Source organism: Condylura cristata, unplaced genomic scaffold (assembly GCF_000260355.1).
Source record: "Condylura cristata isolate star-nosed mole 26May11 unplaced genomic scaffold, ConCri1.0 scaffold00003, whole genome shotgun sequence".
Lineage (NCBI taxonomy): Eukaryota > Metazoa > Chordata > Mammalia > Eulipotyphla > Talpidae > Condylura > Condylura cristata.
The window spans coordinates 24,918,970-24,944,582 of record NW_004567104.1 but is presented as its reverse complement, the minus strand read 5'-3'; the positions used below and the strand labels follow the sequence as shown (position 1 = coordinate 24,944,582).

General features: G+C 40.6%; 1 protein-coding gene across 1 annotated transcript in view; it reads left to right on the top strand.

The window, feature by feature from the left end:
- The first annotated feature begins 249 nt into the window (after positions 1-249).
- P3H2 (prolyl 3-hydroxylase 2) overlaps positions 250-25,613 on the top strand; it is a 135,726-nt gene continuing 110,362 nt past the window's right edge. Inside the window, exon 1 of the mRNA XM_004675096.2 lies at positions 250-1,175. Within this exon, the coding sequence (XP_004675153.1) occupies positions 702-1,175 (474 nt within the window). The 5' untranslated portion in view covers positions 250-701. The remainder of the gene's footprint in view (positions 1,176-25,613) is intronic.

The window sequence follows — 25,613 nt, the reverse complement described above, 5'->3', positions numbered from 1 at the left end:
CCATAGGAAATGGGATGAAAGGCAAGCAAGAGAACCTCCCTAAGGGAAGGAGCAGTTAGCATGATTCCAAAGATCCAAGGTTGAGACCTCCTTTTACCTTTTCATAGTTCTACAACTTGGGCTAATGATGTTACTCTTCAAGTCCCTTACCACTGGAGTCTCTAGTGCATTCCACTCAGCCTGAAAAGGAGCTTCCATGCTTGAACTGAAGGTGAAGGACTCTGCAAACTCTGAAGTCATGCACAAATTCCAGAAAATGAGTAGAGCGCTCTTCTCACGGAGTCAGATTTTCTTCCTCCCTAAGAAGAGAAGGTCATCCTATCCATTCTCCAACGTAGGAGGGACCCCACGTTGTAGAGTTTTAGGCCCGGGCTGGCCTGCAGCAGCGCTCCCTCTCCGGCACTTGGGTGTGCAGCCCCTGGCAAGCGGCGGCTGCGGCCAGAAGCCTGCAGGGCGCGCTGAGCGCCGGCGAGCGGCTCGCGGAGGCTCGACAGCAGGAGGAGCGTGTGAGCTGTGGGCGTCTCTTTTAAGAGCAGCCGGCCGGCCCGGCCTCCGCCTCTCAGTCCTCGAAGTGCTTACGGTCACCTGAAGTTCGCGGGCAGCCAGACTACTCTCTCCACGAAGGTGGCAGAGGGGGCCCACTCGCTCGAGCCCCGAGCTGCCTGGGAGCGTGGCCCGCCCGCGCCTCTCCGGGGCGGAGGATGCGGGAGCGCATCTGGGCGCCGCTGCCGCTGCTGCTGCGGCTGCTGCTGCTGCCGCCGCCGCTGTGGGGTGGTCCCCCGGACAGCCCGCGTCAGGAGCGGGAGCCTGAACCGGGGCCGCTGCAGCCCTACGACCTGCTCTACGCCAGCGGCGTGGCCGCCTACTACAGCGGGGACTACGAGCAAGCCGTGAGCGACTTGGAAGCGGCGCTGCGCAGCCATCGGCGCCTGCGGGAGGTCCGCGTGCGCTGCGGCCGCCACTGTGCCGCGCGCCGCCCGCTCGCGCCCTCCGGCGTCGGGGCCGGGCCCGAGCTGCACTCGTTCCGCGCCTTGCTGGAGCGGGCGCGCTGCTACCGCAGCTGCGAGAGCCAGCGCCTGGGGGGACCCACGTCCCGCCACCGCGTCAGCGAGGACGTGCGCAGCGACTTCCAGCGCAGAGTGCCCTACAACTACCTGCAGCGGGCCTACATCAAGGTACCCGAGCGCCTACCTCGCGCTCCCTGAGGTTCCATCATGCTCTCTAGAACCCTCCCCAAGGCTCCTGCCGCCTGTATCCCTCTGCTCCTTAGCCTTTCAGATTGGGTCTCTTGGAAGTTTTTCCGCTCTTCTTGGTGGATCGGGCCAAGTAACCTGAGCGCTGTACCAACACTAGTTGAACCTGAGCAAGTCATTAGCTTTCTGGACATGAGTTTCTCTCAGAGAGGACTTTACTGAGAAGAGGTTTAAAGTACCCATTCAATAGTAATGTCGGAGACTTTGGCAGCCTTGACGCTATCAAAAGTCTCCTCTCTATTTATTTAGTAATTTAACTTCTCCCCATTTCTTTGCTGTCTACATTCCCTTTCCATCCTATGCTCTCATCTGCCCCTTTTCTCTCATCTGCCCCTTTTCTCTGAAGTTTCAAGGAAAATATTCTCCAAACCACAAGGTTCAATACAGGCTTGCTCTGAAACAAATGCACCTACACAAAAGTAAAGATCAAAGGTTAAAGAGAAAGTATGCTTGGGAGAGTTGAATCTCTGAGGCAACCTCACAAAGTGTCTGTAGAATGCGGCTTTTTTTTTTTTTTCCACATGGTAGATGGTTTTCAGTGACTGGGATTAACTATTAAACTGTGTTATATGGATATCATATGCCCAGTACTCTTCCTTATTTTTGTGTATTTGCCTGAAGTTAGTGTTGGGAGGTACAAAGTACGTAGTGGCACTTTCCCCTCATTCACCATGTTGAAGCTCTACCTGGATGCTTCCCAGTCTCCCAAGCCCTGTGTCTCTGAATTTATATTTCCTCTTCCCCCACCACACATTCTGCCCTTCTATGTTAATGTATCACTGTTTTTTCTACAGTTGTTGGGTAAGAGGTAATTTGGGGGGTACGTTGGATTTCCTAGCCAAATATTGTAAGCTGCATAACTGGTATTGCAAAAATACACACCAGGTTCAGATTTCCAGATGCCTTTTGTAGCTCATCTCTCCAAGCACTCTGTCCTCACACTTATTTCAGATTCTCTGGAGGGTTGCTGTTGTCTGTGAGTTTCACAAAATCACAACTAACTGTAACTCCCAATGCTGTAGTTAGGGTGCTAGAGTTCTCTAGACTAGTATATTGGAAAAGGAATAAGGTAGAAGTCTGAATCTTTTCCAGGACTTGCCTTCTACTTATTGTCCCTCCTGGTTGATTTGCTATGGTATATGTTAAATGTAAATCACATTTCTTTTAAATGAGTGGCACAAAATGAGGCCAGAGTACCACAGAAAATGTGCTAAACAGGGAGGACACCTTGAATACTTGACAGCTAGAGATATATTAAGCTAGTTTCTAGACTAGAACATGGCTGGTCTTGTCTAGTCCCAGTGGTGTGATATTCCCACAAATCTCAAATGTGAGGTTGGCAGTCCTGCTGATAGTTCTGTCACACATTTGGGCTTATTTTTTTCTATCTCAGGTATGGAAAAAGAATGCATTCATATGTCCAGTTCTATAAAAATAAATAACCATGAAGTCACTCTCAAAAAGTATGTTTCTTCAATCTATAATTAAGCTTCACTGTCAGTGTTAGCATTTATCAGTCATTCTGTTCCTGTATCCTGCTTAGAGGTCAAAGAAGGTGAAGCCATAGGTTTAACATGCCTTAAACTTTGAATTCATTCCAGGAATTAATCACTCATGGGTACCTCTGTGGGTGAACTACTGGGTGTGGTCTGATGAACCAATGAAGTTTAAAGAGTTCTTTCTAAAATATGTGAATTCATGTGCTAATTTTTACTTTCCTAGCAGTGTTTTGAGAGCTGAACAAGGCTTGCATCTTCTCACTATTTACTTCCACTCTAATAGAGAACATTTCTTGGCTCTACATAACTTATAGTTTCCCAAGGAGGAAATTTTTTCCTTTGGAAATTTTTTTTTTTCCAGTGTTAACAGTTTACAGAAGTGTCTTTGTGAGCATCTAATAAAGTGTATCATGATTGCTTACTTCCCCTCTCTTCAAAACTTCACAATGTTAGGTTCTGTTTGGCTTCCTGGGAATTTCGCTCACACTTGTATACACAGATACCCCTTCCAATCCCCCCTCCCCCACCAACACAAACACACAGACACAGAGACACAAACTATTCTTTGGAGTAGAGAAAAATTCTCGAATTATAACAGAGCATCCCTCGATTCTAACAGGTGTGCATCCCAGAGAGTTCATTCTCTGAGGACAGGTGTTCCCTGCTGTACCCAGATTTGATTATGCTAACCTGTGTTGTTGAATTAATTTTGACATCAGGGATCCAGTTTGTGCTTGAAAAGATAGCCCTAAATGAAATGAATCAAATGAGGACTTTGTAGCCTATTGTTGAGAATTTTGAATCCTATAAAAGGTCAGCACTAGCAAGCCTCCTATAAACAAAGTAGTACCACTATTCTCAGGTAGGGTTTTCCAGATTGTGGAAATTCTTTAAAATGCTTCTTCTTCCCCAAATCCTTGTTAGTGAGGCACTGGTGGAACCAGGTCCTTTTTGCTGAGTTCCACTGTGCTCAGTTTTTTTCAATTCACAAGTGGGAAAAGTTCCCAGAGAGAAAAAGGGGTTCTTCCAGTAACACATGTGATTTGGTTTGATAAAATCAGTACAGGTTTGCGACCTTCCTGTATCAGATGCCCCTGCTATGCTGTGCCCATTGCTCTGTAAGGGTGGCTTCAGGTCCCAGAGAATGCTTCAAACCCCAGGGCTACTCTTATGCCAGATTTGGACAGCTCCAGGATGACTAGGTCTTTGTCCTCCAGTTTACAGATACTCAGGACCGCTATCTTAAAGTCTGCTCTGTGCCTGGAATCTTTCTTAAGGTTTGGCATGCAGAAAATTTATCTAGACAACTATGAGGTAGTAGTTCCACTTGGCTCCTAGCCATACTTTTTTGTTTAAAGGCAGAGTGAGACTTCAAACTTTTGATTTATATCATGTCAGATGGTAAGCTTTAACTTCACCGCCTAAAGCTGCAATAGAGTTTTTAGCAGAGCATTTTTCACTCATGATACATATGAAGCCCACGTACTTTAACACAGCATCCACAGCCTGGCTCCCTGTAACTTTCCAGGCCCTCTTTCCTTCTCCTCTGCCATCCTCTCCCCTGAGGGAACAGTAGATGCTTGGTCTTAAGTGTCTTACACATTTGCACATCTGGGCTTTGTTTGTTCTTTTTTGGGAGGAATGTAGGCTCTGGAATGGGATAGATATGGGAGTGAACTTTCTTCACTCAGTCTCTAGCTGTGTTACTATGAGCAAATTCTATAAACTCTCTAAGCTTCAGTTTGCCCATCTGTAATATGGACAAATAAGAGGACTTACCTGATAGGTTGAGTTGAGGTTTACACAGGACATATATAAAGCACCCAGGGCAGGGCCTGATTTTCAATAAACGATGGGGAACTGTTTCTTCTTTTTATTATAGTACTATGTTTTTCCCTCTTCTTCCAGTGGCAACTCTCCTGCCATAAATACATCTATTTCTGTCAGACTCTATGACTCCCAATGTGTTTTCCAAAAATTCATCATCTTTCCCTCTAAATGACCACAGTGAGGAATTAGTCCCCCTCATGACATTTTCCATTTTGAACCTTGTTTGGGAGAAAGAAACTGTAATCTTGCCCATCCCTTATGTGAGCTCCTTGGGATCAAGAAATGTTTCAGTCATTTGTATCTTCTAAAGTAGGAGTTTTCACATCTAGATGATGATTAAATGGGTGATTATTATTAGTCATTTAATTTTAAATTAAAAATGTAATTTAAAATTAGATATTTAGGTTCCATAGGTTTGAGCTGGGCCCTCCACTTCTCTCCCCCTTTCCTAAAACAGGGCAGAAGCAGTTTATGCTCACTATGTTTGTTGAATTGATAATGCCTTGACTCCATAAAATATTGAGAAAGATTCCTTTGTGGGCAGAGGTTTTCTCTCAGTTATTTGGTTTCCTAGCTGGTCAGTTGAGGAGAAAATGACAGAAAGACTGTAGATGGTCTGACTTCTCACAATTTTTTTACTTGCAAGCTCAGACTAGAGTTGCAAATTTCCTTCCTGGCCCCTATAATTTCCCTAATTTAATCCTTACTACTAAAACTACTAAAGAGAATCCTTGCTACATTGCTTTATGTACATTTGTTCAAAATTAAACCAATTTAAGGGATATATCACCTCCACGACCCAACCTATGATTTATTTATTTTAGAACTGAAAGTTTGTACTTTTTGGCTCTGTCCAAAGAGACATGCTTTTTTTATTTTTCTTTCTGTGTGCTTTATAATCGGGAATATTGGTAGTGTCTGTTTTTCTTCTACTGTTCCCAGCCATTTAAGGGGAGGGGGGGAAGAACTACTAGTGTTTATTTATTTTTTTTAGTTAGAACAAGCTTGCCCCTGCATGCTTTGCTTCTGAGTAGCAGCTTTGGTCATTTGACCTGTGTTTTTCTATGTAGGATAAAAGGGCAAAAAAATAAGGGCAAAAAATGGAAATGTGGCTAAATTAGGCAGGTCTGTTTCTGTCTCAATCATCTGACTAAGCTTTCTTATCTTGACTATAATCTATTTATTAGTAATTTTCTAGAAAAGAAAAAAAAATCAGTGTACAGAATTTCTTCATTCTTTTCCTGCTTTATCGACTGCTTTCTCCTTCAGGAATGGATGCCTTAATAACAAAAAAATTGAAAACCCAGACCTTAGCTGCACAGTAATGTTGATCCTGCTAGTTCAGAATAAAAACTTTGCCCTATTTCTACAAATCAATTTTTTTCTATTTATGTAAGCTATGTACATATTTTTTATCCAAAGTTATTTCATTTAGGAGGTTTATTTTATGGTCTCTTGAAGTGACTGTTACAAAGTTGGCCTTCTGGTTATTTCCTCAGGGGATGACATTTTATTGTTTTATTTACTTATAATTGGGCACTTTTTTGTGCTTGAATCAGCAAAACCCAACCCACTAGTATCTTTTTGTTCCACTCTTTAGGAAGGAAAACTGGGAGATTCTTTGTCAGCTCTTAGGTTTTGAGTATTTAGGAGTTATAATCTCTATGGCTTCCTCCTAGGGGTAGTCCATTTGAAGACCCCAGGATGCTTTTCACCCAGGAAGTTCCAGGAGGCTTAAAATTCAATTAGATGAGGGTAGCAACTACTCACAGATTATCTTATCTCAGTTTGGTGAACATGGGACCCTGTTACAAATTTTAATGAAAGAAAGTAATTAGCTGCTTGTCTCTTTTCACAAATCCCATCAAATGTATTCTGTCACTAGTATCTTTTGTTTATTTGTTAATCACCAAAGGGGAGAGTGTGTGGAATTCTTTTGACAATGTTTGATAAAATGTCAGCTGTTTCATGAATGGAACTTGATCAATTCTGAAAGGTAGGTAGTATCCCCTAAGTTGAACATTTATCAGATTTGGTAACATAATGTTTCTTTTACATTACTAAGGGATTAAGTAAACCACAGATTTCTTAGAATCTTAGAATTTAGAGTTAGAAATTACTCCAAGAAAGCATTTTGATCAGCTCTTTCTTTAGCAAAATAATTGCTTTTGGGCAGTGAAGAATGGATGGCAGAGGGATGGATAAGTATTTTAATTGAGAAATGTGATCTAGCAAGGGTGAAGAATGTTAATTATTGGAACTATAGGAATGTCACAGTTTAACAGATCCTCCCACTTGGAGAAACGGGCTATCCCATCACTTCCTAACTGATCATACCTGCCCCTGGGCTTCTGTGACAAATCAAGGGGGGAGAAGAGTCAGGAAGTGGAGCTGGGTCCAGATGTGGATATTCTGATTTATAGTCCAGTGCTCTTTCCCATCCCTGTGTAGGGGTGTTGCTGCCTCCCGAGAGGCAGTGGGTGAATCATTGGTGCAGCTTAGACCTGTAGGTTCCTGTTACAGTTAGAGGCAGAGCAGACAAAGGCAGAGCTTCCTGGACTTCCCGCCCACCCTGCCTTTTTACTCACATGATCCACAGGTCACTCAGCCAAGAGTCACAGTTGTCTGGTGGAAAATTTTGCGTTTCTCATTAGGAAAAATAATTTCGCCTGTCTTATTTTCCATTCAGCTTTTCTCCTGTAATTCTTTTTCTGTCTTTTTATCCCATCTCTACTGTCTTGCTGTCTAATTTCCTAGCTGTGTAATTTCCAGGAGAGTCGACCCTTAGTTGACAAATGGCCCAAACACATCTTTTCAAAAGAAGGATTTAGTCAGACTTCTGAGAGCCAGGCTCTGATGCTTTGTATATCTCTTGTTTAGTACTGAAGAGGGCTGTGGATTATGTTGGAAGACACTGATTTCACTTGACCACACCCTTTCTTTTCGACATTTCCTGCTGTACTTGTTTCCTTCCTTCTCCTTCTCCTTCCCTGTTCCTAGTCCTGCTGGTGATCTACACAGTAATATTGCATCTACACAGAAAATGATAGGGTTGAAGAGATCAACAGGGCGAAGAGGTATGAAATAGTAGTGGCAGTGCCTTCTTCTTCTTCTTCTTCTTCTTCTTTTTTTAATAGGATATCAAGAACTTTTTAAAAAAAGATTATTTATTTATGTATACAGAACTGGGGTACAAGCCAGAGATGCAGGGGCATTGAGAGGATTCACCAGAGACAGTGGAGGGAAGAACAGGCAGATTGATGAAGAACACTGCTGAGGGGAGCAGTGGCAAGACAGGAGAGGTCTCCTGCACCATGTGGGTCACCTCCCTGACCAGGAATCGAACTCTTGCTGAAGTGCCTACTGCTAGCTTTGTAGTGTTGCACTTTAATCCATTGCACCACCAGGGAGGGCCCATTGCCTGCTTCTAATACAATGAAGAGGTTCTTACTTAATTTGATATATCCAGACCTAGGTATCTACTTTTTTGAAACTCTATTTCTGTCCCTTTTACCCATGTGCCTTTTATGCAAGGCTTGGGTATATGTAGGGGAAGATGCACCCCTTCCTTCTCAGTGTCCCATATTTCTACAACTGCTGTTTGTCACTTTGTAGGCCATTCGTATTCCAACCTTCCCACTTTACATATGAGACATAAAGCCAAAAAAAAAAAAAAAAGGTCAAGTTATTTAAAGTTATCCAATAGTTTCAATTGGACTCAACTGAGAATTCAAGAAATCTGAGTTTTACTTCTGTGACATTTCTATTCACTACTGATTCTAAGACTTACACTGAAAACACACACTCAACATGTTAAAATGAAGCACTCGCATACTACCTGCATGATTTACCAGATGAAACAGATCCTGAAAATAAAAACCACTACTTCCTTACGTAGTATTATTGTTACTCTACTCTCTCCCCACTTCTGGGAATCTGAGAAATGAGAACATTGCTCACTGCTCTTCCCCAGTAAGCCTAGTAAAAAATGAATGAGGCAAGAGTCTTGCTTGAAAGGGAAGTAAAGGAATAAGAGCCTTGAAGAGGGAGCTGCAGGAGCCCAGGGCTTTCACTCAGAGTGACCCTGCTGGAATCGATTATTTGCAAATAATAGATTCACAGTTTGTGCTAGTAATGGAACACTGGTGAAGATTGGAAGGGAATGGTAAAAATCAAGATATGGAATGAAATAAAGACATCTGAAACTAAACAGAGAAACAAGTAATAAAGCCTAAAGCCTAGGAAAGTTCATGGAGCCAATTTTGATTTATTCTTTTCGCTTGATGCTTCCTTTATGCCTTTTGCTCTGCCAAAGTTAATAAACTTGCATGAAGAAAGCAACACAATTACAGCTCCAGATGAAGTATATTATCTTAAAACCAGATAGGAGTGTTTTAAAAAATGATCCCTAATTATAGAATCAAAGACTAATCCAGTAGACCATAACTAATTCATTTCCCCACTAAAGCACAAGCTATTTCTAAATATTTTTCAGGTTGGCTCTAGGATCAGCAATCAACATTGCACTTTATAGTTGCATTTTTGTAGCATCTTAACCATTTAGGTTAAGCCTTACCTACACCCACCCTCTCCAGCCTGTGACAACAACAAAAGAATGTCTCTGTGTATTGTGAAATGTCTCCTGGGGATCAAAACCACCTCCCCTTAAGGCCACTGATTTAAATATTTAACCATATTTATGGTATCTGGACATTAAACTTAGCCAAGTTCTAATCAGTTTTTTGACAATGTATGCTGGATGGCAATGTGCCTGTGAGTGAATCATATTCAGGAAAAGATTCACTACAGCTTGATATCTTTTACAAGGGAAATCCTTTGGAAAGAGAGCTGTCTCTCCAAGAAGCAAACCACTGGACTGTTACCCCATAGTGGATCCTACCCCCTCTGACAACACTAATTTGTAGAAAAAGATCAGCATCTAACTTGTAGAAAAAGATCAGCATCTCTGGCTTCTCTTTACTTGTTATCCAAATGTGAGAGGACAGTTTGCTTTAGCAATATAAACTAATACCTTTTAGTTGTGAACTCCAAAGCCCAGAATTAATGTATTTCTCATTAAGTTTGGAAAGTACCTACTTCCAGTCACTTAACAGCAATACACTACATCACACACATATATGTATGTATCACACATATATACTAGCAAGTAGATTGACTCAAACTTCAAATACTAATTTATAGAAGGCTGCAAAGTAGTGAACATAAAAAAGGAAAGGACAAATGATATAAAGATAGGGGGAGAAAGTCAGATATTGTCTCCTGTCCTTTTGGGTAGCTATAACAGAATTCCATAAGACTGGGGTGCTTATAAACAATATATATTTATCTCTCATAGTTCTGGAAGCTAGGAGAGCAGGATCATAGTTCCTGCAGATTCTGTTTGTGAGTTTCTGCTTCTAGATAGCTGTAGTTTCTTTGTAATCTCACATGGCAGAAGGGTCGGGAAGCTTTTGTTGGCTTCTTTTTGAAGGATGTGAGTTTCTTTTATGAGTTTTCTGCCCTCATAACCTTATCATCCCTTAAAGACCTCACTGCCTAATATTATCTTGGGTTTTAACATACGAATTCTGGGAACAGAGGCTTTCAGATGATAGCAGAGAGAGGTATAGCAATTGAAGGAGAAGGATAGAGAGCTGACAGGAAAAATGAAGTAAAGGAAAACAAGAGCAATGAAATCAAAGATCAATCAGGGGTGCCAGACATTAACAGAGCCTACAGTAAACAAAGCATGGGTATTGCACATTCTGATGTTCAGGTCTCCATAATAAACCAATCATCTGGGTCAGGTATTTGTTTCTTTTATATCCTGGAATAACTTAGGACCATATTTTTACATTCTTGTAATCTGTCTTTCTTTTTTTTTTTAAGATATATTATTTTTACTTATGCATATAAGAACTGAGGTATAGTTCAAATGTTCAAGGATTTGCCAGAGGTGAGTGGAAAAGCAGAGTGGGAAGCTGAACAGGTGGATATACTGAAATGCACTGCTGAAGGGAGCAGACAAGGCAGGAGAGGTCTCTGTGCCATGTGGGTCAGCTACCGAGCCAGGAATCAAACTTGTGCTGCTGTGGCTGCTAATTGCTTCATAAGTGATGAGATGAACTCTGTGTACTGCTAGGGAGGCCTGAACCTCTATTTCTTATCTGGACAATGGGGATAGCTATACCTACTTAGGGTTCTTAGGAGAATTTGAAAAAGAAAGGTTATTGGCTCACCCAGGTCAGCACTGGTCTCATTAGGTTGCCTGCTTGGCTTGTAGGCAGAGGATTCTAGTCTAACCCGTAAGAGAAGATAAAGGACAAAAGTATAGGCAAATATATCATAGTAAACTGAGAAGATAATTACATATGCCTTATTTGACTAACACTTGGGGACACATATCAAGAGCTTGACCTGCTCAGTTAGAGCTACTGACATCAAGTGCAATTCTCTAGACAGGATCACAGACTTACCAACCTCCTTTCAACTATCAGGCTAAAACAACACATCATTCTCTTGATAATAATTAGGTTCTCTTGTTGTCTTTTCCCTGTGTTGATAAAAGTCTTTTAGTTCTCTCCCCCACAATTTCAGGCCTTCTTATTTCACAATTTTCCTTTTTTCTTCAATTATGACCTTTTATATGTGTTTTTCAAAAAATGGCCTCAATTCGGCCCTCCCTGGTGGTGCAGCGGGTTAAAGCACAGCACTGAGAAGCTTAAGCCACTTCCTCATGAGTTCGATCCCCACCTGCCCTAGAGGAGATCCACATGGCGAGGCAGACCTCTCCTAACCCGCCCACTGCTCCCCTCAACAGCGTACGTCGTCTATCTGCCTGTTCTGCTCCCGACTCTGTCCCTGGTGAATCCTCTCACCCTCCGCATTTCTGTCCTGTACCTCAGTTCTGTATGAATAAATAAATCTTTTTAAAAAAAATGGCCTCAATTCAAATACATTCCAAGGTCCCTTCTCTCATGTTAATAAATAGCATCTCTTTCCATACACCAACACATCTGGGAAATTTTAAACCCCTTTATCCTTGCCCCCACCCTGATCTCTAGTCCCTTTGGGAGATGGCCTTTGTTTGGGGAATCAACAGACATCTATCTCCATTTCAGACACCAGAAATGAGCTAGCTTCTCTTTAACAATCAGGGAAATGGGAAGGGGAGTCAAGTGAAAAATAGGAGGATTATGAGTAAAAGAAATTTAGCTTCTGTCCCCAGTTTTGCAACTCGGCCACTAATGTTTCTTTCTAGGTCTTGAGGTTTTCATTTGTGTAATGGTGTTATTAAGCCAAATGATTTAGACTAACTTCACCTCTAGCCAGCCCAAGATTCTAAAATACAATACTTTCATTGTCTGGTATTGTGAATTGTCTACCTATGGAAAAGACAAATAATGAGATAATGATGTAATAGACTAAAAAGTAGAACTTAGGTAAAAGAAGCTCAAAAGGTCATGGGTCCTCCCTGGGCAATCATGACCCTTCAAAGAGGGTCACCCTAGTATTTAATGGGGTGATATAGGTAGAGTTACAAGAAACTAGGGTATGTTTAGGCAGGATAAAAGGATATAAGAGTCAAAGCTATGCTATATGAAAACAATTGAATAGGAATGTGTAAACTAAAAGAATGGGTGTGAAATAGATAATCTGAGGCAGTGGGTCTTGATAATAGAAGAACTGGGATCAGAAGAAATTCCTTCACTGAGAAAATAAAGGATTGGGATCACATAACAAGTTACAGAGAGTAAGATCTTAGCTTAACTCTTGAAGGCTTTCCTGACACTAGCACTTGTTCAGATAGAATAGGAGCTCTACAAGGAAGTGAACATGAGTCAAAAGCGTAGCGAGGAGGTTGCCTTTAGTTTCAAGCACTAAAAATGACATGGAAGTAAGATTTAACATATTTTCCAATCTCGAGTTAATCAGACTCTGTGATTTTGTGAAATGTACATTTGTGATACCCAGAGATGGGATGGTTACATACTTTTCATGTTGGAAAAATCCCACAGTTGTCTCTATTCTTAATTGTAGTTAATGTAATCTTAAGCCATATCAACAGCACATTCCTTATAAATAACTTACATAATGCAAAAGAGAAAGAGGAAAAAAAAAGCAGTGCCAGACCTTCAAGCACACATGGAAAGACATACTCACGGAATACTTAGTAACAACACCCACATACATGATCAACTAATTTCTGGCCCAAGTATCTCCCAGATAACATCTGAAATGGATTTAGCACTTGTTACAGAGAACCACTGAGTGCTTTAAATTAAATTTATAACAACTGATCAGAACATCCATGCATACAAATTCAGCGAGTATGTCACACATACTCAGATAAATAACAAGTTTATTGATATAATCTTTGCAGGGCTATTCTAACTTGCTTCATTGGTGTGCTAGTCAGCAATCAATCTGAAAATCTGGCCTTACTTCACACTGTAGTTCAGTTCTTCTATCTTGCCAATGTTAACTTCAGTCAATTTCAGGTGTAGGTTGCTAGAGGATCTACCCAGACCTTCATGTTTAATACTATTTAAAAGATTTTAAATAAAATCTCTTTATCTGGCCCTTTCAATTTTATTATTATTTTTTTAAACAGAAAAAAAAAAAAAACACAGATAGCCTCCAGGATATCTGACTCTTTCTTGTCTATGATTCCTTCTTTACTCTTCAGTTAGGAGCTGGATGGGCGATCTGCTGCCCCCAAGGTACTAGAGTGGAAGTCAAAAGTCTCCATTCAAATTACTGATCAGGTCATGGAGTATGGCTTTATCCTATGTGTTTGGCTGGAGTAAGAAGGTTTTGTTATAAGTGTTTCTGTTTTGCCTAACTTTTTGGTCTTTCAACTAGAGAGTCCTCTTCTGTTTGCTCCTATTGGCATGTTTAAACTGTAGGCTTCTCTAGAGAACCATCTTGAATATTTGAGAGACTTTTAAAAAGAAAACCCAGGAAAGTGACTTTTACATTCAGTTACTATTTCCAAGCCACTCACCTTCTTGTCATCTTTTAGTCTTCCTGTGTTTGTTGTATTAGTGTCCAGAGATTTTAGGTGTACTTATCGGGACGTCTAAGGAGAAATAAGTTTATTCCTTCTTACAGACTTTTTAAATGGTCTTTAGGTTTTAATGATGACCATGAATACAATTTGGCATAGATTTCAAAACTCCAGAAAAGTTTTGTTAGTAATGCTTTCCTGCAAAATGTAGAGAAAAAATTTTCTGACCTCCAATAAAAATCTTTAGTGAACTGTCTTGCACTACCAGTCAGTCAAACCTAAGTAGATCAACTGAACTACATTATAGTTCACATTGAGCTAAGAGTATTCTCCCCTATTCCTTTTGAAAGCTGCAGAAAGTCCCAGCACCTATTATGAGTTGCCACCAGCCTGCCATTTCACTTATTTAAATAGGACAGGAAAGGGGGCACTCCAGAACCGCAAACCTGCTTGCTCTAAATAGGTCTGCCATCTCCTTTATCAAGGCAAAACATATAAGACCCTTAATGGAATGAAACTTTAATACAGTTAGTGTGCAACAAAGAAAACAGGAAAAATGTAGTTTCCAAAGCAAGCACCTGAAATTACCCATCTGCTTGTAGGTTAATGTCCAGTCAAACAGGCTTGGCCCACATCAGGCCCACTGAGGCCTGAAAGCCTGCCCCAAGTCTAAAGCACCTTCTGGCGGTACCCATAGAAAAGGGTCAGGAATAGCCATACAAGTGTGAGAGGTAAAGAGCAAAATCAAAATGAGGAGAAAAAGTTGCCATTGTTAACCTCCCCATGGGTCTTTCACCCACATCTGTTTCAACCAGTCTAGGGCCAAGAAGCCAATGAAGCTTCTTCATGTGTCTCTCTGCTACATGTGCCCACTTCAGGTCTCCTTCCGGCTCCCTATTCTGTTTCCTTCCTTTTCAAGTCTTCTTTCCAGCTTAGTCTTATCTCTCTGCACAGTTCCACTCTCTCTGGTAGAAAAGGGAACCTGGAATCTCCCCTTTTCCTGGGGACCACTCTCTTACAATCCCCCCTTTTAATTTTTATTGTCTCTATCTCTGGTGGCACAAGGTACAGCCTTAGACTGTCTTTTCCAGAGTTCCAGTGCATGGAAGAGAAACAACGCCCGTCAGAAGGCACTGTCCAGTGTGACAAAAGTCATCCATTCCTAGATAATAGTCCATCAGCCCAAGCCAAAATTAAAAACAGTATCTGGAGATATTAGTCAAAGCTAGTCAGCAAATATATCACAGTTACAGGAAGAAAAATCTTAAGACTGGTTTAACTTATCCACATTTCACTTATTTAAATACGTGCACAGGGAAGACCCCTCCAGAGCACTATGATTTACTCTTCATAAATAGATATTTGGTCATCCTGATATGTTTCCCCAAAGGGATAGTCTTATCCACAATGGGTTTACTTGCTATGTTATATTTAGGAAACCCATTTACTTGGCATTTAGAATAAGGAGAAAAAATGTTCCTAAATATTCATCCTTTTGACCCAAAATAGAAATGACATTCCCATAGTCAAATTTTAGATCTTATATGTGTCTTTGATCTAAATATTCATACACAATTGGCATCGCTGTTTGAGTCTTAACATTTGGTAGCAGCATAGCAATACATGCTTGTTTAATTTCTGTTGCCAATTCCCTTAGGGAATGGGTTTGTCCTTATATTCATAATTAAAAATTTAAAAATGCCATTTTGTGCATTTGATCATCATTTTTAAAAGTGACTTTTCATGGGATCACTGACTTCATAGGTTAATTTAGGATTAATAACATGAAGCTGGATGTGATCTTTGAAAATAGTCTTAGAATAGGGAGGTAGGAAACTAAGTCTTGTTATGGTGCCACTTACAGCGTTATCTCGAACTTCTTTCTTGGCCATGTTTTTTTCATTATAAAGCAAGATAATGGGATTATATAATCTCAAACACCTACTAGTTTTAATATAGTTTAATATTTGACTAAGTAATTCCTCTGATAAGAATCATTAAATGTTATTAAACTATGAAGCACTCTGAAATTTTTTTCCACCTCAACTTGGCTTTAAGTTGCAGTATCTTACCTACAATATTAAACATTTTGAAATTTAGATAATGAAATTATAGGCTTAGGCATTATAAAATACTGAATACACTAGAAAGGAAAGTCAAACAGGCCAAACGGGTAACCTACTACAATCATAGAAATAGTCTGTTGTGGACCAGTACAGGGAATGGAGCACTCCAAAACTGCAAACCTGCCTTCTCTAAATAGATCTGCCATCTACTTAGAAATAGTCTTTTGTGGACCAGTGTCCGAGACAGAGTGGGGAACAACACAGGCAGATAATTGAAGTACACTGCTGAGGGGAGCAGTGGACTGGTCAGGCAAGGTCTGCCATGCCATGTGGGTCACTTCCCCAGGTGGGGATTGAACTTGGGCTGAAGTGGCTTTAGCTTCTTAGTGCTGTGCTTTAACCCGCTGCACCACCAGGGAGGGTCCTGAAGAAATGTTTTAAACTCATCACTGAATTTAAAAAAAAAAAAAAAAAAAAGAACAACCTGTATATCTCTTCTCTGAAGTACTGTTTTTACTACACAGTTCTGTGACTCCCCTCCGACATTTTTAAAGTTAGTTGAGATGGTAGGGGTTCAATGGAACAGGGTGGAGGCTTGTTGGGGCACTGGTGATGAGCAGTATACATTTGTGGAGGTATAAAGCCCCCCGAGTTAATGGAATGATATAAATTTACTTTACTTCAATAAATATAATTTGGGGGAATAAAAAAAAAAGACTATAAATAGTTAAGATTTGGTTTTACTAAAAATGTCACAATTTCCTCTAATATAAAGTCAAATCAGAATGCAAGTTGATAACACCAGCTGTCATCTGTGAGATTAACTTTACCCTTTAAAAATCTGATTGGTTTATAATGTGATTACAGAACAAGAAGATTCTTTGAAAAAGTCTTTGAAACTTCTCTTTTTGTAAAATGGGGTGTAACAAAGGCAACTCCATAAAAAGAGGAGGCTCCATGTTTCCTACCCCACCTAATGAACAATGGAGCTGAACAGGCAGGAGAAGCTATGGTGGAGATATGGGAAAGAGGCACATGGAGCAGAGAGACATGTGAAGAAAAACTGTCTGCTCGTTTCTTGGCTTTAAACTTGCAGTAGGGACTTGGGGGATAGGGAAATAGATGTGCAGGAGAGACTGGTAGAGACACTTGGAAGGGGCCTGGAGGTAAGAGACACATGGGGAGGCTGACAATGGCAACCATACCTTGATTGGTACTTTTATTTTGTTCCTTTCATCCCAGATTATCTGCTCTCTTTTGAACCTTTCCTATGTTTCCCTGCCTGAATGTGTCAACATTTGTGCATTAGAGGACCCACTTCAGATAACCCCTGGTGGGTTGAACCCATGAAGGGACGGGTAACTTTGGGTGTTTTATTGGGAAAACTATTATATTTTTTTTTCTCTCTCTGAGCACACTAGACTACTAAATCTCTTTCACATTGAGAATATGCTTTGTCTTTACGTGTGGGTGGTAGCATGCCTTTACAGTATGAGAGTTTGGGGGTCCCAAGGTTCCCCTCAGTCTGTTGCTGATAGCGGTATTACTAATAGTTATTTGTGGTATAAGTTTGTTATAAAAATTGAGGAGAGCATTTTCAAATGTCCAAGTTCTGTACATATGTTAAGTTGCCCATTTATTATTATCATTATTGTCAAATAATGATAATATCTATACTGGAGAAGAAGTTCAATTATAGGACCTAGGAGCTTTTCAAAGTATTTTTGAGCTTTATAAATCAAATATGGGTAGTACAGATATGAGAGAGTATTATGTGTAGGTTCCTTTTTGGCCTTGACAATTTTAAGATCCCTGACTTCCTTTAATAGATTCCAGTCCTTGCATTCCTTTATCCCTAGGGGGTGGGGAGTGGGAGTGGAAGTTGTTGCTTAAAACAGCACTTGAAGCAGAAATTGTTTGATAAGGCCAATGGTTAGACTATTTGCAGCTTCTTGTTTTGCATTCCTATGATATTATCAGCTTCCAAAGGTTATCTGGCAATCTGTGGGAAATCTAGCCACAATGAGAAATGGGCCTTCATGTGTGTTACGATACAAAGCTAGAAAGAAATGAAGGAAAGTGAACAGTGGGATAGGTCTGAATTGGGTTCAACATAATGGGCATTGGGGTCTCAGTACTTATTTTTTTAAATTTATTTTTGTTGTACTTTCACTTTGGGAATTATAAGCAAAATATTAAACAGTGTATACTTTTGAGGAATAAATCCTATTTCATCACTTTGAGAGACTGATTTTGACTCACAGTTCAACCTCAGGCTCCTGTGTATACCTTTGTAACTTTGGGTTAGTTATTTAATGATTTTATCACCTGGAGATAAGTGTAATAAATAGTGTCTCAATGTGTAAAATTAGTAATTCCTAGGAGTGTTCAGATTAAATGAGCTAATGGATTTAGACCCTTAGGAATGCCTTGAAAGCTTTAAGCACAAGCATATGTTAACTTTTCTATTACACTAATGGATCACACTTGTGAAATAATGGCCCTATTCTTTTAGAGATTCTTCGAATGAGCGATATTGATTAGATTAGATTTGGCTATGGCAATATTGTCTTGATTTTACCAAGGGTGGATGATTATTTGGGATATCTGTTTAATTTTCCTGTTCATTCTCTTTTTAGCTGTTTGACTGGATAAAACACTTTGGTTCTTTAATTCTGATGTTTTTCTTATGGTGAAGAAAAATGTCACACTTATACTTGACCTCTTTATTTTGCAAGATTATTGGCGGGGGAGGTTTTGGCTGTGTAAGTAGTTTACAAATTACAAAATATTATAAATGTGGCTTCTGATTAGCCAAGCTTTAGCAATCCTACTTGGGTTGGTCATAATGTCATGGGAGTCTGGTACCTTACTATTGCTGGCACATTGTTTTCAGTCACTATCAAGCTGTTAACATCAAATCATGTTGACCTTGAGTCAGCATTCTAAGGTCACCAGTTTCCTTATGCTTAAGGAATTGTGCCTAGGTTTTGTGAAAATTGCAGAGAAATTGTGAGTCAGTGGGCTGTTTTATTTGGCTGCTGTATTTCATTAACTCTTTGATAAATTAAGACAAATCTGTCTAAAATGGTTCTTGTTGCTATCAGAAACCATGATCATAGAATTGAAGTAATTCAGATATGCAAGGGAAATGGAAAATAACTTCCCAAAGAAACTGGGATTCTTTTCTGAGAATCCCAAGGCTACTTTTAGTGCTGAAGAAAGCTAACTAGAACTGTGGTTCAGTGCTTTGAGATTTCCTGCTTGTAATTCAAAACGGATGCAGATGTAGACATGAGGTTGTGGTTCAAGATTTTGCCTTCCTGGGTGGAAGGAAAAACATTAGTATTAGATTGTTGATTGACAGCTTTTTGTAACTATAAGCCCCCCTCAACCCCCATCATTCCTCCAGATGCAGGAAATACAGCAGAGATAACATTTCCAGACCAGCTTATTTGCTACTCTGATTATACAGTGTGTTAGAATGCTAGCCATTGCTCTGTATTTGTAAAACTCTCAGAGTTAGTCCACTTTGGTTTTTGCTACAGAGCACCATTTTCTTTTTGGAAATAGTTGGCAATGGAGAAAGAATTATCATGTAGAAGGAAATCTAAAGTCAATGAGCGCTATAGACTTACAGCATTATTCTTTAATTTCTATGGACTTATCAATTAATGATAAATATGATATTGATAGATACTGTCATAGTAGGCAATTATTTAAATTCCTATACCCTATTAGATTCTCATCAGTGCCATCTGTTGATTTCCACATCATCACTTCTCAACCCACCAACACATACCTTGCAGTTGAGCTTCTAGTTCATGGTTTCATCAAGGCCTTGCTTTTCATCTGGCTATCAGCCTTCTGTGAAATCAATAATTATGAGGACATTGCTTTGTTTTCCTTTAATCTTCTACAGCTTCTTCATATGATTTTGCCCTTTCTAGCTATAGAGTATTTCTGAGCTTTCCTTGGTGCCTTTCCCTCCTATCATTTTGTTATTTTTCTGTCCAAAATAACCTTGTGGCCAGCCTCTTCAAATATTTACTTGCGAGGAGGCATGTGGATTTGTATGGTAATGAAGATTGACTCTCAGCAAGCTCTTCAGTGCCCAACCCATTCTCTGTCCTCTGAAATTTGCAGACAAATGTCACACAGCTACAACTTTGAGGTCTAGCACTTATTTCACTGAGTTTTTGTGTCATTTCAGTTTTCTGATGATATTGTTCAATAATTTTTCTGAGAGTTGATGTTCAGAATCATGTATAGAGCCCAAGTCTGTAATCTTTTCATTCTCTGTATAACTTTATCTCTGACATAACTAAGGAAAACTTTAGTAGGGGAACTTAGGGTGGTGTGGTGAGAAGGGAGAAGTGAGGGCCCCTGTGTAAGACAGTTAGATGGTGAAATCACTAGCCTTTTTTCTTTTCTTTTTTTTTTTTTTATGAATAGGAAGGTAAAGATAAAATCAAATTGACCAGAGACTTGGTGTCTGTGATTGTGCTTGTGATTCCCTGTACAAAAATGAGACCTACTAGAAAAAAAGAAAAATAAGAAGGAAGGAGGTTATTTCTTTCTACGGCTATTCCTTTCCCTATTTAAATGGTTAATTATTCATGCTCAGTTACCTTGAATAAAACATAACAAATATTGCTTGAAATAAATGGACATTCTAACTAAGAGGGTACATACTAGAAAGAGTAAAAAGGGTTCAGGTCCTGGTTTCCAGAAAAAAAAAAAAATCTAGGCTCTTTAATGTTAGATAACTAGAATAGCATTCTGCTTTTGGGAAAATACCGTAAGTTGTTCTTAATTTAAAAAATAACAATGTAAATTAGAGATAGTTCTTTTTTTAAAAAAATTATTTATTTGCGCATACAAAACTGGGGTACAGGCCAGAGATGAAGGGGCAGTGACAGGATTCACCAGAGAGTGGGGAGCAAAACAGGCTGACTGACAAAGCACACCGCTGAGGGGAGCAGTGGGCAGACCAGGAGAGGTCTGATGTGCCATGTGGTCATCTTCAGTGCAGGCAGGGATCGAACTCCTATGGATGTGGCTTTAGCTTCTTAGTGCTGTGCTTTAACCTGCTGTGCCACCAGGGAGGGCCAGAGATAGCTCTTAATGAGTATACTTTCCAGGTTTATCGCCTTTGGTGATAGCTGTTTTGTTAAGTGAAACTTTCCTCGGAGGGATTTGTGCTCTAGCAAGTCACAAATTGACAGAGTTGGAGGAAGTGACACAATGCATGCGATTATTTTAGTAACAACTTCCTCTGAATATCAACATACCATTTGTATATACTGATTCAGCTGAACATTTCCTCTTTGAAATAGGGTGTGACTGAGCCTACTGGAAAGCATGTTTAGTTCAATGTGGCTGTGCTTTCTTTTTTTAAAGATTTATTTATTTATTTATTTATATAGAACTGGGGTACAGACCAGAAGTGCAGGGGTGGTGAGATGATTCACCAGAGGACAAAGTGGGGAGCTGAGTAGGCAGATTGATGAAGTAGCAGGTGAGACAGGAGAGGTCTGCCATGCCATGTGGGTCACCTCTCTGGCCAGGGATGGAACTCAACACTGAAGCGCTGTGGCGAACTTCATAACCAGTTGCCACCAGGGAGGGCCCCGTGGCTGCCCATTTTTAATGATGCGGGTAAAACCTGGGATCTGTGTGATTCATACTCATCAAGTTCCTGCTAGATTCTCTCATCACTTTCCCTTGAACATTCCAGACCCTTTGTATTCCATTGTTCCCCTTCTTAAGGCCCAAACACAAGAAACAGATACTGAATTTCCTACATTGTTTAACTCTAATAACCTTGTGCTGTTTTCCTCTTCCAATCTGTGATTCTTGAAAAACTTCATTTGACTCCCTTCTTTTCAGAATTATCCACTGTATTTGTTAAATGATTGAATTGTCATCTTTTAAATTTCTGTAATTGATATTTTTAATTTTTAAAAGTTTTGACTTAAAATTCTTTCTTTTTGTAATAAAAATTATTAGATAAAAAATAAGTATTACCCATTCTAGTGAATTATATGCCCCCTAGGAGGTAAACATTCATCTACAGCAGTTAAACTAAAAGGAAGTATATTAAAATTCCTTGAGATAAGATAGGCAGAAGTTCTGGGATTGTGGGTCTGCAGGGCTGGTTGTCATGGAAGCTGAGTCACACTTGCAGGTAACCCCAGACCTCTGGGCCCTCACAGAAAGACCCTCCTCCTTCCTGGAGGCCTGATGACTCAGGGGATTCCCTGATACTCCCAGGCCTCTGTGGGCTGTGACTGCACAGCAAAAACATAAAGGCCCCTTGGGAGATGCTGACGGTTGGATGTTGGCCAGCATTTGCTTGTTGAGAACATTTTCTCTTAGTTTCTTGAGCAGTCTCTCATTCACCACAGCTGCCATCCATTATTTTCTTGAGTTTCTTTCATTCAGAAGATCTCTCTGTGGCCACAAGTGGTTAGCTCCAATTCTTTGCCCAGGTCTTCTGCTGTCTTCTTTATATGGTTCTGAAAGTAACAGCTTTTCACTTACCTGGGGAAGTTTATTCTCAATTTCTAAGTAGCATTTTCCTTCTCAAACAGTTTTCTGTGTGGTTGCATGCCACACTCATCTCTGTATTAGGACAACTTGAAGATGCACCTTCAGCAGCTGAATCTCAATTTCAAGGTGTGAATTTTCCTGTTTCTTCATTCAGAGCTCTTCACTTACTTGCTTTTCTCTCCAGTTGTATGATTTTTCTTACTTTATCTCTATAGGATTTTGAAGGGCATATTGAGGTCAGTATCATCAGTAACACCCTTCAGATTAACATTCACACAAGTGAATGTGTGTGATCATCATTGTCTGCCTTCTTTTCCCCTTGACTTCAAGACCCATTTTCTTTGTGATCTCTTAAGCACATGGGCAGAGGGCTGGTCTGCAGGAGGTCTCCATCCACTGAGATTCATTGTATGCATTCATCTTTCAGGAACAGCTTCATGCCTGAATGCGAGAGCCTAGTGTTTCTCCTCTTGTTTTAGCTGCTTTCCTCTCAGAATCTCTTATAGAAGCAGTTCTGGATTTTTTGGAAAATCAGAGTCTTCATTCACAGCATCATTTATTTTCTTGTGAAGAGTTGTTTCTATCATTCCTTGGTGATTTTTTTTTTTTTAAGATTTTATTTATTTGTGCATACAGAACTGGGGTACAGGCCAGAGGCTCAGGGGCGGTGAGAGGCTTCACCAGAGACAGAGTGGGGAACAGAACAGGCAGATCGACGAAGTACACTGCTGAGGGGAGCAGCGGGCGGGTCAGGAGAGGTCTGCCACACCATGTGGTCACCTCCGGGGCAGGAGGGAATTGAACTCATGCAGAAGTGGCTTTAGATTCTCAGTGCTGTGCTTTAACCCGCTGCACCACCAGGGAGGGCCATTCCTTGGTGATTTTGAAAGGTGTTCTCACCAGAGACTTGGGAAAGTTTGGGAAGCTGGCTTTTCAGTTACTTTTCCAGAAAATCTATAGTATCCTGGAGTGATCAACGACCCAGAATTGTAATGTGGGAGGGCTGGCCTCACCCCATGTGTCCGGAAGACATCATGAGCTTGTGCCATTGGTCCAAAGTTCTTGTTACCTTGTCCAGAGACATCAACCAGGGCAGAGCCTCTCCTGCCTACAGTCTTTATGCTTGTTAAACAGTGAATATGTTCACTACAGTTTCTTCCGTATTAGCTGTTAGGTGGGTCTGGGGACAGGTCATAGGCCCCCATGGCGGCTTCAGATTTCCTGGCTCTGTCTCTGAGTGCTGGTATCCTGTGAACCATGACTGACCACTCAGAGCTCTGCAGAGTGTTCTGTCTCCAAATAAACAGATGCCTGGAAACCATACAGATCAGTTGGGCTAGAAGTGGGGGATGAGGAGGCCAGCCGTTTCTAGAAAGCATATTCCATTTTGCTGTGAAAGTGGAACGTGTCTGATTTTACAGGCACTGGGGTAGGTGATAGTGCTGATTTCAGCCAGGAATTTGGTAATTCTAGGCTCTGAGACAAAATGGTAGGATTAGAGCATACACATACCCTGTCCCTTTGTACAAAATTGCAAGGCAGGGCAGAATGGAGGGCCCCCTTCCTGGGGGAGACCTGTTCCCCCTATTTAGTATCTTTATGCTTCAGGGAAGTCTGATCCTGACACAAAGGTCCAGGGACCTCCTCCTCTCAGGGAAGTGTTTTGTCGATAATGTGGGTAGACAGGGGTACAGATGAAGGGTCTCCTTAAAATTGTCAACTAAGGGATGAGCATTCCAATCCTAAGAACTTTGTAGAATTCAATAGCAACTGTCAGGGTTTTTAAATTTTATGAATTCTCTGGTACCATTATGTCATTATTCAGTCCAAGTATTCAAGGCAGGGGGATGGCTTACACTGCTTTGGGGTGTTACAGTGTTGTGGACTCCTTTCCTCACGTGACCCTGTTCTCTCTCCAACTCTCAAGGTAGCCCAGAAAAGGTTCACCTATATAGAAAATGTTTGTCTATTTACAAGATGAATACTTTGATTTCAATAAGCATTTTAGCCAACTTGTATATTAAGTTCCTATGGCTTAGTAAGCCTTAGAAGGATAAAGGAATAAAGAGGAAACAAATGCTGCCTTCTAAATAAATTTATAATTACTTGAGAACAGCCATTTTTATTTAGGTAAGAAACAGGTTTGCTATGACATATAATGAGAAATGTGAAAAATGTTGGGACTTCAAGGAGGGAACATTTCTGAAGACTTACCCACAAGGTCCTAGAAAAACCTACCTACAGAGAGGATTCATTGATTTCACATTCTTTCCACTTTATGGCACAGACACCAGACCACAAGTCCTTTACCTCACCAACCACTGAGACTTTGCCAGGTCCAAAAAGCTTTCCTACAAAGGCCCTCATTCATCATTTCTTCAATCTGTGATTGAAATGTGATGTGGTATCAGGCAATGTGAGAGCTAAATATGGGATTGAAAACCCAAATTGTACTAGGGTGGTAGCTTCCTGGTATCCAAGTCTTTTTTCACAGACCTACAAATTAGACACCTATCCTGTCCTGCCCACAGGTCTGGGGTCCTCCAGCTTGACAGCCAATACCTCCTAGTCTCTGACATCTACTTTCTGTTAAGCTTCCCCCTACATTTCTCAAATGGCACCTTGGCTTATTCATCTAAATGCTGCATCCTTGCACTGACAAGATTAAGAACATATAAAAGTATAAGATAGGGCATAGGGAAGCATTTGTGTGTACACTCTAGAGTCAGGACAGACATCCCCTCTAATCCTGCCTCTGATTCAGAGAGCAGGGCCATAAATATACAAGGAAAGTGAGAGGGATTAAGTAGTTCTTAATAATCTGGCTTTAGGATATGGGGTCTGTCCCATGTTGCTCTTATTTCAGATGACTACTTAGAAAGTTTTAAAAAAATATTTATTTATTTATGCATACAAGAACTGGGGTACAGTCCAGAGGTGCCGGAAAGGGAGGTAAGAAGATCCTCCAGAGACAGAGTGGGGAGCAGGACAGGCAGATGGATAGCTTCATAGTGCTGCAACTTAACCCCTTGCGCCACCAGGGAGGGCCCGATTTAGAAATTTTGAACTCTATTCAACATCTAGTTCACTCAGTTGGAAGCTTGCTGGATTGTTTTGTTGGAGTGGTGATGGCAGAAGTGCTAGACAATAAAGAGCTCTTGTTTAGGATACGAGTGTGGTGCTCGCACCCTCTGCCCAAGCATACTGCAGGGGCCACAAGGAAGATTTCAAACAAAATTTGGTCTAATTCTTTTTTTTTTTTTAAGATTTATTTATTTATTCATTCATACAGAACTGGGGTACAGGCCAGAGATGCAGAGGATGAGAGAATTCACCAGAGACAAGGCGGGGAGCAGAACAGGGAGATCGACCAAGTACACTGCTGAGGGGAGCAGCGGGC